We start from the raw sequence: 12,584 nt of genomic DNA, 5'->3' as shown, positions 1-12,584 counted from the left end.
GTCAAGCAATCAAAAATACAGTGAAGACATAGAAGATTCAAATGACAACATATAATGATTATTTAGAGTGCTGCAGTGCCCCCATCCCCCAGAAAAGAAAAAGTAAATACTTTTGCAAAGACTACATGAAATATTAAAATTGAACATGTACTGGAACATGAAGAAAGTTCTAAGAAGTTCCAAAAAGCCGGTATCACAGAGAATACAATTCCTGCCAGAACCCATTAAGTTCTTCGTACCAATGCGTGTTGTATATCTGAACAAATGTAATGCAAGGATACATGAAAAATCTGAATAGCCTTCTGAATCAGGAAAGAAATTGAAGCATGGTTTAAAAAAGTTCTTCAGACTTCATGCCCAAATGTTTTAAGTCATGTTCTATCAAACTTTTGAGGAAGAGCTAATTTTACCATTCTATAGATTCAACCAGAAAACAGAAAAAAAAGTAATATTCTGCAGCATATTCCAGAAAGCCCATAAAACCTTGTCACAAAACTGCATGTCTGATCACATGTAATTACATGTGTAAAATGACATGTTTGTTAAAGGGAGGTGGTGTGGTTTTATTTCCCTTCCGGTTGACGGGAATGTGGGTATGACTGGAGCTTCAGGAGCCACCATGGACCTCAAAGTGAAGCCAGATGTTAAGCCTGGTGCAGCAACAGTCATAGAAGTCTGAATGCAGGAACATAGTGAAGTTTCCATAGCAGTTATAATAACAGTTCCATATTATGTATACTTGATACACACATACATTCATACTGATACATATGTACGTATATTTACTGTTATTTTGTTTTTGTTATTATTCGAAGTCTAAACTCTTCTTATTGATACACAATCCAAGATGGAAATCAGTTTCCATGGCATTTTCCTTAGAAATATGACATCACTTAAGTACCTTCTGAAGTTACTCTTTCCAAATATATAGAGAAGTCTTCCTGATAAGTATTTGGTAAGTAAAATGTACAATTTCTGGATCCTTTTGAAGATTCTAAGGCACGGAAGTAACATATGTGAAGTCTATGTTGCATATCATTCACCCTGGCAAGGACAGGGAAGACGGATTCCAAAGGCTTCCAGTGGAGCCAAGGAAGAAAGCTGGCTGATGCAGGAGAATGAAGAAGGAGCAGAGGCTCCTCAAATCTGTCTTCCACACACTTACATGGAGGAGGGGATGTTTCTGGCATATTTCTCTGAGGCACACATTTGGCAAAGTTGATGAGTGGCTGTGGCTAGGACTGCAAGGGGAGAAAAAGGAGTAAGGAAGGTTGTTCCTTTTCTAGCAGGCAAGGCAGAGTAAACCTAAGACAGAAATGTATGAACAGGAGCAAGTCTCAGGGGGCAGGTGACAGTCTGACTCTTAGAATGTTGAGATTTTAGATACAGTGGGACTTCCAATGGTTACTATGAAAATGAGTCTGGTTCAGGGGTGAGGACTGAGCTCTATATTAAATAGAGTGAAGATGAGACCCTAAGATTCATTCATTTTTACAGAGTGTGACTAAATGGCAGGTCCAGTTCCTGTTCAGGGAATCCCAATAAGCAAGACAAGTCCCTGCTATTTCAGACCTTAAAGAGTCTGGTGACAAAGGCACAGAATTAAAAAAGCAGAATCCTGTGTTTGATACAAGTAACACAAAATGCAGTGGGAGCACATGGAAGGGGGTTTGTCACTCGAGGACAGATGTCACACCAGGAAACAGAGGTGTGCACGAAATGCTTGAGGCTGAGGGAATGGCCTGTGCAGAGCGTGAGGCAAGCCAAAAGCATCCAGTGCACTCAGAATCTTGAAAAGGCCATTCCCACTGGGGCTGGGTGTTTCAGCAGAAGTGGACTACCTTATGAGAGGGGAGAAGTAATCAAGAGACGGGTTGGGGAGGATCGTTTAAGGAATCTGGACGTTAGATGAACGGTAATGCCAGTCGTGAGATCATTCTAATCAGGAATGAGCCAGAGGCAGCTTCAGATTCAAGTTTGCAGAGGCAACATGGCTGAGGACAGAATTTAGGGGTAACGCCAGCATTTTAAGAATAAGTTAGAGTAAGGGAAGTCTATGAAAGAAATGAAGAACAAGAAACCACAAATTTATGCTTGTTTGTGTCTCCATCAATTTAGCATTTATACACAGACATGTTCCTGTATTAAAAAGGTATGTTTCATAATATAAAATATTAACCAACTATCTTTGATTTGTGATTCATAATATTACAGTAAGTATTTATGGGAGTTTAAGCATTAATTGGTATGGTATTAGGACACCAACAGTGCTGCTGACAGCAGTAATAATGAGTAATACAGCAGCGGTAACATACACAGTTTGTCACGTGCCAGGAGCTGTGTGTGCACTTTATAAACAACGCATGGTGACCTGGTAGAGGGCAGACATCCAACGATTTTAGGAAACCTATGCAAGGTCAAACAGGTGGTCAGCGGTACAGCTGGGATCTGAATCCAGGCCACTGTACATTGTGCTCCATTATGCTCCACGGACAGCATCTGGGTTACAGGACCGAAATAATGCTGGAACTACTTCTATCTGGACAGGCAGAGACTCGTATAGCTACCACAGCTCTAACTAAGGACTGTTTTCCATCGTGTCGAACAGTAACTTTCTGCTTTCCGTAGCCCTGATGACCGCGTGTTATAATGTGGTGAGAAACTATAAAATGCGCCACCTGAGCGAACCTGACCTCTGGCAGAAGTTGTGCATGACAAGGATTCAACTGTGATTGTGCATTGTCACTATATACACGTGTTCCATTTTTATAAGAGAAGGAACAGTCTGTAGGGACAATATATGTTATCTTGAGGCAATGTGTTCAGTCAGAGCTCAAAAAGAAAGATCTTCCGCCAGATCTTCAGATAAGCAACTTTTTTTAAATAAAGAAGTTGTCAAAAAATTACAAGTCATGTGCAGACTTACTGCTTTAGAAAGGTGTGGGTCACTGAAAAGATGGAGCCAGTGAGAAATCCTTGCCATTTGTTTTTTGGGGGGTAAGAAAATTGCTCAAATATTGTATCTACATTTCATCAATCTAAGGATCCTCAAGGAACATATCCTTTCTGCATAGTCCTCAGGCATGACTCAATAACTCAACTGACAGATTGAGTCTACACTCCAGCCTCTATCATGACAAAATTTTCTAAACAAACTTAATATTTTAATAAAAGCTTTAATATGGTCGCCACGGGGGAAAAACAGAACTGTGATGGACTCCTATATAATTGTTTGTAATTTGTTTGAATTTTGAATTTCAGTGGGCGGGCACAATCCCCTTTCCAGTGAGTAGGGCCTCCAAAGGTCTTACCCAGCTCTGCTCTGCTCTTCTGTTCAGACGGAACCCCAACAATGGGAAGCAAATGGGAAAGGAAGAACATCCAGACAGTCAACAATGCGTCTAGTGCCCCCCAGCTGACAACTGAACCCACCCGACACAAATACTCATGGAAGGCTGCACGTCTATTTTCCCTGCCTTCCACTCAGGCCTCTTTAACCTTTCAAAGGAATGCTTGGAAGGCTGCTGGCCCCACAAAAGTGGCTGTAGGCTCCTGTCCACCTCTAGACTTTCTCCAACCTATTCACACACTGCTTACTTTCCTGCTCCTTGCTCTGATCCCTTCTCTGAATACCCAACTTGTAGCTTTACTTCTTTGTTCTTTGATAATCCCCTTGTCTGGCAGTGTGGCTCTGATTCATTCTCCTTGTTGGATTTTGTAGCCCACCTTTGGGATATGACTTCTAACATTTGCCCTCAACCCCTCCATTCTGTAACCAGGGAAAGTGGGAGGTAACAGACATGGGCCTCCCTCTGTCTCCTCTCACCAGGGAAAAGGGATTGGACACATAACCCTCTTTATGAGAACACCCACTAGTGCTTCTTCATCACATCCACTTGCCCTTTAGTCCACTGCTCCCCTTCCCAACCCAGAGTGGAAACAGCCTGTGGAATCTGGGTTAATAAGGGCAGAAAATAAACATTGAAGTTGATACTAAAAGATGCTGTGAAGGGAACAGGGGATGCTTTGCCTGCTTCTGATTACTTTTTCTTCCTCAATTACAAGTCAGAATCTCCACAGGAAGCTCCACTGTTATTTTTTTTTTCCCAATGTTATTTTTATACAGGTTTTTTTTTTTTTTTCTTTGCTCTCCCACTGGCCCGGTTCCAGCAGGAAAGCAGTGATACATGCTTGAAAGATACAATTAAGTGTTGTTCTCCTCCTGGGTAAAACCAGTTATCCTCACACTTGGCAACTGGCAACAAGTAAATATTTGGCATTGTCAGTCTGACTATAAATGTAATGAAAATCAATAACCAAAAGTATTGGGATGAGCTATAAAAATACTCTAAATCCTAATGAGTTCACTATAAACACAGATAATTGCCTGAGGTTTGTCATGGGATGTTTATAAGAAAGGGAATTCCTCTTCATCCTCGTGTGGGTTTTAGACTTAAAGGTTTCCCCCCCAGAGTTAGGAAATAAATGGAAAACGGGGCTTAATTTACCAAGAATTAAAGACAAAATTTTTTTATCCCTTCTTGGATAATACCAGGTTAGAATCTGAAAGATTCTTACATCTCCTGAATTCATACATCAATTATGTTTTGCTATCGTGTTTCTAATTTTGTTTTTAATAAGAAAAATGGACCACAAACATTTTAAGGGGCACAATTAATGGCAGACGTGTGCTGGTGTAACATTAGCACGTATAGGAACTGGAGACTGGAGATGGGTGCTTGTAAGCACCACTTCACACGGATCATTCTTCTGAGTGGCGCTGAGCCCAGCTGACAGGTGTCCAGTCAACCCTGAAAATCTTCCCCAACTCACACCTCTCTGAAAGGAATTTCAAAGAGGCAGAAGAACCAGTAATGTTATCTTGGTGTGAACTGATTATGCCACATTCCTTGGAGGTATCTGCTCTGTCATCGCCCTATGTTTTTTCTGGCTGTGAGTTTACCGGAAGTCCATAACTGGTAATGACTGGCAGAGGGTTGAGGCTCCCAGGTCCCTGGGATGGTGCTGCCTACCCACACTAGGTTCTGAGCGCAGGAAGGGAAGGAGGCAACGAGTGAAGGAACCACGATGTGAGAAGAAATACAGATGTGGAGTTGAGAACCCAATGGGAAGACAGGAGAGTTCTCTGGAGCATTTCATACAGGCTTATTTACCGGGAAGTAAGACAGGTATCACTGCCTCTTCATTTGTTCCTATTTCTGTTACTTAGAGCTTGGGTTTTTGCAAAAGGATTTAAGGCCATTTATAAAGAAAAGTCATGTATGTAGCAAAACCGAAAAAGTAGAAATGAAACAGCAGGATCCCTGCCCTCCCCACAAAAAGCTGTCTTTCCATTCGCCTTCCCCCTTTGCTCTGGCTTCAGTACAGGGGAGCATCGCACGTACATTATGCCAGCCCACAGTGCTGTTGCCTAGGTTTTTCAAAACATGTCATGCTATGTGTAGAATGTATTTTTGTAAGAAGAAAAAAACAAGCTAAAAAAAAAACAGGCCAAAGGAAATAAGCCAAAACAAACCAAAGTAAAGTTTTCTACTCTACGCCTTGCCAAACGTATCTCTCCTAGGGACAATTTACATAGTGTTATAATATTAATTTGGATATTGAATACAAGATATTCAGCAACCTGTGAAATAACATTGCTAGGCTGGAAAGCACTGATGTGATAAAACGCTGACCGTTAAGCATTAAAGAGAAGCAGGAGGAAGTAAAACACGGTCAGCACCAGTCACTGCTTACTCCAGCTGTGAGACTGAACTGCTGGCCTTCACACGAGCTCTTCGGAAACACCAACAGTGACCATGACATTTGTAGAAATGTTAGGTTTATATCTCTTCAACTCTCCCTTGATCATAAATTCACCTTGTGACCAGTGGTGTTGGGAATGGCCAAAAATACATCATAAATTGTACAATCCTGGGCAATAGACACAAGTAAAAAATATTTTCCTTTGAAAAGATCTATTTCAAATGGGAAAATAACCACTGCTTATATTACTTAAATTAACGTCTTTTTCACTCAAGGAAAATGACTTCCCTTTAAGTAGGTCTGAAAAGATCTTCAAGGTTTTATATTACCAAAAAAATAGATTATTTTAAAGTGCTATAAATATTTAGCTTAATTATACTTAAATTAAGAACGCTATTTTTCAGGCTTCTCCACATTTTTTCATGGTAAGAAAACTGCATTTAATTCAAGGACCATCCCTTTAGGAGAATTATTCATTTTGACCAAGAGAGTCTATGAATTCTCTGAGACACTAAAATATGGTATCATGGAAAACAAAACAAAACAAAATATGGTATTATTAATAAAATATAAATTACATGATTAGTTATCAGAGCACTAAAATTATTTGATACCAATTTTCAAGGACTTCACTTGATTAATTCATTAGTCCATTTCATGTTTGTAGTACGTTTATCAGAGGTTACCACGCTACATACAAAAGGCATAAATGTAGTAAGATATAATAATTACTGGTGAAAGACCTATTTCTGGGGGAAGAAAAGATATGTAAGTGTATACACAATGCAATGTGAAAATTACTATAAAAAGAATCTGTACAGGGTGTTCTCTAAGTTCTTTTCCTACATGAGCTGAGAAAAGATTTAGACATTTCACTCAAAGTGCAATCTGTTATTCCAAATGAGCTTGTTGTTTAGATACACTGTGTTGTCCCATACGGTAGCCATTAGGCAAATGTGGCTACTTAAATTAACCAATTAAAATTTAAATTTAAAATTCAGATCCTCAGGTGCGTAAGTCACATTTCAAGCACTCAATAGCCTTAAATTTATCAACCCAAAAATCTTACTAAAGTTTTGTTCCAAATTAAAATTGTAAAAACAACAAGCTACGTATCAAAGGCAAGCTCCTGGCTGTCAGGTGGAATCTTGTGTACTGTTTCCGAATGAAGCCATGGCAAGGGAGTTAACTTACTTTCAGTACTGTCCTGCTCATCATCGCATTCTTAATACCTATCAAAGTGCCCGATACAGACAAATTGAACAATAAACTTTTATTGAATGACAAATGGATAAATTAAATGAATAAATAAATGAACACTTCTGTTTTCTTCTTGGAGAGGCAGTCAAACGAAAAGAAGTAGGGAGTCACCTCGTAAAGAAATCGCTAATGCCGCCTACTATCTTTCTCTTTCTGCCCGTTTCCAGGTTAGGAATAGACTATTTAGAATAGGAAATATATAAAGAAACCTTATAGACGGATTAATGGGCCTTAAGGACTATGCAGTTTAACTTTCCTCCTTCTCTGTCCGTATTTCTGTCTCCCTAACAGATGTGGACAAAAATATGGGTAGGTTTATGCAGTTCCTCAAGAGCAGAACAGAACTTGAATACAGGCTTACAGAGGAAAGAAAGCATCATTCCTTTTACTGACCATGATTCAACATGAAAACACTACTTTAAGTTACAACAGAGTGAAGTTCTTGCATTTTATGAGATCATTACATCACTACAGGGGTTAAAATTTCAGAAGTAACTGAGTGGATCAATGAAATAACATATTCCAAGATAAGGATTTCTGATGCATCAGAAAGCCATGTTCCACTCAGGTTTGTGGAGAAATTCAGGGTTATATTAAGGTAGTTACTTATAACATGTAAAATGTTTAAATAAACAGTTTATGATAACAGAAGTTCAGAGAAAAGTACCAAAATGTACTAAATCATCTTATTTCTGTACAGTTGGTTTTATACATTAAAAATTCTTATCTTTAATGCTGATTTATGCGCTTTCTAGGCGTGATGTGAAAATACGGATGACTCTCAGCCAACTCTATTTATGACAGAAAGTAAACATGTTCACAACTGAGGTTCATGCCTCGGTTGGTGACAGTGATACATAATCTTAAACCCAGTATCTAAGAGGAAATAAATGGGTCTTGTGATCCTAAACTTATCAAATAAGCCCAACAGTTTCAAAGAGAGAAAAAATTATTACTGTCTTTTGTGAGTATTTAATTAAGACCAAGAACACTGGGAAGCAGTGTCATGCCATGGCAGGGTAAACCGTCTCAACATTCAGGAAAGGCCACACACTTCCATATCTAAAATAAGTCAGTCACAGTGATGAAAAGTATAGCTTAGGGAATAAAGTCAACATTGTAATAACACTATATGGTGACAGATGGTGACAACGCTTATCATGGCGGGTACTGAGTAATGCACAGAACCGTTGAATCACTACGTTGTACACTTGAAACTAATATAACATTGTACATCAAATACACTTCAGTAAAAAAAAAAAATAAATAGCCATCTTCCTGATATGTTATTTTTTTCATTTATGCAATTACCACTTGGTATAAAGTTGTCTCTTTTGAAGATGGCTTGGGTTACTATAATATAAGGCCACACAAAGGACTAGCTGTTCATCCTGCAGCAACTACTGGAGAGAACTAGGAAATTTGAGAGAGTGACTTGCATTAACTGGTTAAACACTGTACAGTTATGAGGCACTTGGCTGGCTCAGCTGGTTAAATGTCTGACTCTTCATTTCGGCTCAGGTCATGATCCCAGGGTCATGAGATCAAGGCCCGCAGCAGGGTCTGAGCTCAGCAGGGAGTCTGCTTGAGATTTTCGCTCTCCTTCTCCCTCTGCCCCTCCCCAATAAATAAGATCTTAAAAAACTTTTAAAACACAACATAACAAAACAGGACAGTTAAATTCCAGAGAGACAATATGGAAAAAGCAGACTTTGTGCAGCAAGCCAATAAGTAAGTTAAAGATGACAACATGCCATTTTAGAAGAAACAGTGCGTGTACCATGAAGGGTTTAAGCCTTTGGAGGCAGAAATTTAGCCAGGAAAAAGATACTTTAAATAATGAAATATGTATGTTTATACTAGACAGATCCCTGGAAAGAGGTGATGTGAGGTAGCTCAGGGTTGGAGCATCTGATGTGCTACGCAAGAGTAAGGATCCTGGAAAGTACCAACTAGTACCAAAGCAAAGCACCACTTTTAATCCCTCTTTGGTGGGGAGGCTAAGGCATGAATGCCTAAAAACCTTCTCCTTGCCAGAGACTGATTTACTCAGGCACAGAGGCAACCCACCCATGTTTCTGTGAGATCAAGGTGTCATAAAATAAGCATCTTCTGCCCAAAGTGGTGAATTGGGCTGTGTCATTAAGAACCATCTCATCCAGATCCCAGTATATATTTCTTGACATTATGATTCAATTTTTTAACACATTAACTTTATTGAAGTGTAGTTTTTTTTTGCATTTGACATTCGTATTTTACAACTGATAAACCTACATTGGCACATTATTATCACCTATAGTCCATGCTTTACACTAGGCTTCACCCTTGGTTTTGGACATTCCATGTATTTGAGCAAATGTATAATGACGTGTCTACCATTATAGTATCATAGTGAATAGTTTGACTGCCTGAAAATCCTCTGTGCTTCATCTATTCATCCCTCCTTCCCCTTAGCCTCTGGCAAATACTAATCTTTTTACTATCTCCATAGTTTTGCCTTTTCCAGAGTGTCATATAGTTGGAATCATACAGCATGTAGCCTTTTCAGATTTGCTTCTTTCACTCAATAGGAAGATGTATTTAAGGTCCCTCCATGTTTTTTTATGTCCTGGTAGCTCATTTCCTTTTAGCTCTGAACAATATTCCACTGTTTGGATGAACCACAGTTTATCCATTCACCTACTGAAAGGCATTTTGGTTGCTTTCCAGTTTAGGCAATTATGAATAAAGCTGCTCTAAACATCTGTGTGCAGGTTTTTTGTGTGGACATAAGTTTTCAACTCCCATGAGTAAAATGCCAAGGAGTGTGATTGCTGGATCACATGGTGAGAGTGTAATTTTGTAAGAAACCGCCAAATTGTCTTCCAGAGCGGCTGCACCATTTTACATTCCTGCCAACAGTGAACGAGAGTTCCTGTTGCCCCACATTCTCATCAGCATTGGGTGCTGTCAGTGATCTGGATTTTGGCCATTCTAATAGATATGTAGCGCTATCTCATTGTTGTTTTCAGTTGTATTATGATTTAATTTTCAGTGTCCTCTTGCTTAAGGATTTTTCCAAAAGTTAGAAATGCGCAGAATGATAATTTCTCTAATCTAAAATATATTCTCCAGAATGCTTTGGATTATTAGCTATGGGAAAATGTTATCATGAGATATGGGTAGGTTCCCATATTTCCAAATGAGAATTATTGCATGCTGCAACCATGCAAAAAATACACTGATATTAAATTTTCTGAATGTGTTACAGAAAGGGACATTTACCAAGAATGCTAATATAAGCAATGTACTAGGACCACCACTAGTGTGACATCTTACATGACATATACCATCTCTGAGTATAGGAAATTATGCTTTGGACTTCTGAAGATAATCATATCTTCAAAAGATTTATCTTGCTTGTTTATTGTCTTGTTTCTTATCTTACCCATTTTACAGATAGAATTCTATTCAAGGATATTCTTAAAATGTTGCCAGTTTCAACTTTTATCCCAACTTCTGGTCAGTAGTCAAAGTCCTTAAGGAAAAAAAGATTAAAGACAAAACCCCACAGGGAGTTTCTTGCTGTTTGTTTTGGACTATAATATGTTGCTGCGATTCTAGTCACTAAACTTTAAAAAAAGAACTAAAGAAAAAGAATATGGGAACTTCTTAATTATGTCTCACACTGAAAAGTCAGAGTATCTCAAACATGTACACAAATGAATGGATTGTTAATAATCTAACGTTCTTCACCTTGTCTGCCCAATGCATGAGTTGTACAGTATCACTTATTAATCTTCACAGCCTTACAGATAAAGTGAAAGGTTGCCAGCAAGCAAAAGCTGTCCCACCAAATCTGTACTGCATTGATACGTTTCAAGTACTCAGAGTTTTACATTTCAAACATGACATCTGAAACTAATGATGTAGTATATGTTGGCTGACTGAATTTAATTAAAAAAAAAAACTTCTACGTTTGAAACTCAATGCTATGGTTCAACCTGCTACTTTTTCTTTTTCTAAATAAAATTAGAGATATATAGATGCAGATATAAAAAATCAACCTCTACTTTGTAAAGCCCTTCTGAGACATTAAAGCATCTGCACTTGAGGTAAAAGATTTATTTCCTGATTGTACCTGAAATGTCATCACGGGCATTTTCATAGAATTATTTGATTTCGGCTGAGTAACAGAGCATGGTTCGTTCATGAATAACCTTGTGCATCTGAAGCTTGTTTAGTTATAAATTTTCACCCAGAGTCAAGATAAAATTACTAATAATGCGCATCGACCGTTTGCTGATTCTAGCCACATTAGGGCTCAAAATATTTCCGTAAATCACGAAAGTGACACAAGGCCATTTCAGGTTAAAAATCACAGTTTCACTGCGGGAGCTATGAAAGAGCGACTTACCCCTGTCCGTGTCGTACAGGAAGACGAAACCGTTCCATTCGTAGTGATCCAGCAGGCTCAGCAGGGCGCCCCGTAAGGAAGGCCTCAGCTGCAGCACGAACTGGCTCTCCCCCTCGGTGGGGAAACTGGGCGTGATGAGGGAGATGTGTAAGGCGCTGCAGAATGAGGTCAAGGTGTGTACTGACCTCTTATCATAGAGGCCGAAAATGGCAAAGACTCCTCTGGAATACTGCGAGCAGACTGAAAAAAGAAAAAACACACACAAACTCTTAGCACGCTCTAAAACTGCGGACTTCCACATCAAGTCTATGAAGCTAAAAAGAGTCTGAATCCCTGGAAGCTCGAGGAGGGTAACGTAAGGAAAGCGTGTAAGTGAAGCGTATCATTACGTCTGTGATCAGCTCCCAGAGCCGGGCCCCGGGATAACCAGGGGCCACAGGCCTCCTCTCCTGAGGCGCCAAGTTGAACTTCCGGTGCAAGATGGCGCCGCCGGAAGAGCCCGCTCTCCCCTCCGGCACCGAGCCCGACGCCGAGCCGAGGAGCCGCTCCTCCCGAAGGGGGACCGAGGCCCGGGGAGCAGCTCCCGCGCAGAGGCCGGAGGGGCGGCGGGGAGGGCGGGGAGAGAGGGGGCGCTGACCCCGGGAAGCCCGCCGCAGACCCGGCCGCCCTGCGGCGCGCGGAGGAGAGCCGGGTGTGGAGGAGCCGCCGGCACAGAAAGGCCTCGGCCCCAGAGCCCTGCCAAGCGGCGGGGGAGCTGCTGGAGCCTCTCCAGCTCCGGGGGCTGGCGAGCGCCACTGTTTACCCTGGCCTCCGCCTTGCGAGCGCATGGTGCTGACGGGAGCAGGGCCCCGCGCGCCGCGGCCGGCCTGCCGCCTCCGCGAGCCCTGGCTCTAGCCCCAGATGCCCTCGGGCACAGGAAAAAAACCCGCAGTTTGAAAGAGCAGCTAGAATACAAACGACCCAGGCCTCGAGCTGCACTGAACAGCGGGGAAGCTGCTGGAGCAACCCTGAGTCACAGGGGCTGGCGAGCTGCACCCTTTGCGGTCCCCCTGCACCTGGGCCCGGCGGGGCACCCCCCAGCCAGCGGGATGCGGGGACACAGGGGCCCCGCGCTCGGGCTTCGGGAGCCGGCCTGCGCACGCTTCCGCCCCGCCTGCCCCGC

At 41.2% G+C, this 12,584-nt stretch overlaps 1 protein-coding gene across 10 annotated transcripts in view; it reads right to left on the bottom strand.

The window, feature by feature from the left end:
• Nucleotides 1-12,584, bottom strand: part of GRIA4 (glutamate ionotropic receptor AMPA type subunit 4) — a 384,695-nt gene that overhangs the window by 211,481 nt on the left and 160,630 nt on the right. For all 10 annotated transcript variants that reach the window (XM_025893767.2, XM_073903663.1, XM_073903664.1 and 7 more), the window contains one exon: nucleotides 11,423-11,662. In XM_025893767.2, coding sequence (XP_025749552.1) covers nucleotides 11,423-11,662 — 240 coding nt within the window. The remainder of the gene's footprint in view (nucleotides 1-11,422; nucleotides 11,663-12,584) is intronic.

Source organism: Callorhinus ursinus, unplaced genomic scaffold (genome assembly GCF_003265705.2).
Source record: "Callorhinus ursinus isolate GAN/ISIS: 27379988/994484 unplaced genomic scaffold, GSC_fseal_2.0 scaffold19, whole genome shotgun sequence".
Lineage (NCBI taxonomy): Eukaryota > Metazoa > Chordata > Mammalia > Carnivora > Otariidae > Callorhinus > Callorhinus ursinus.
This window is presented reverse-complemented; position numbering and strand designations above follow the sequence as displayed.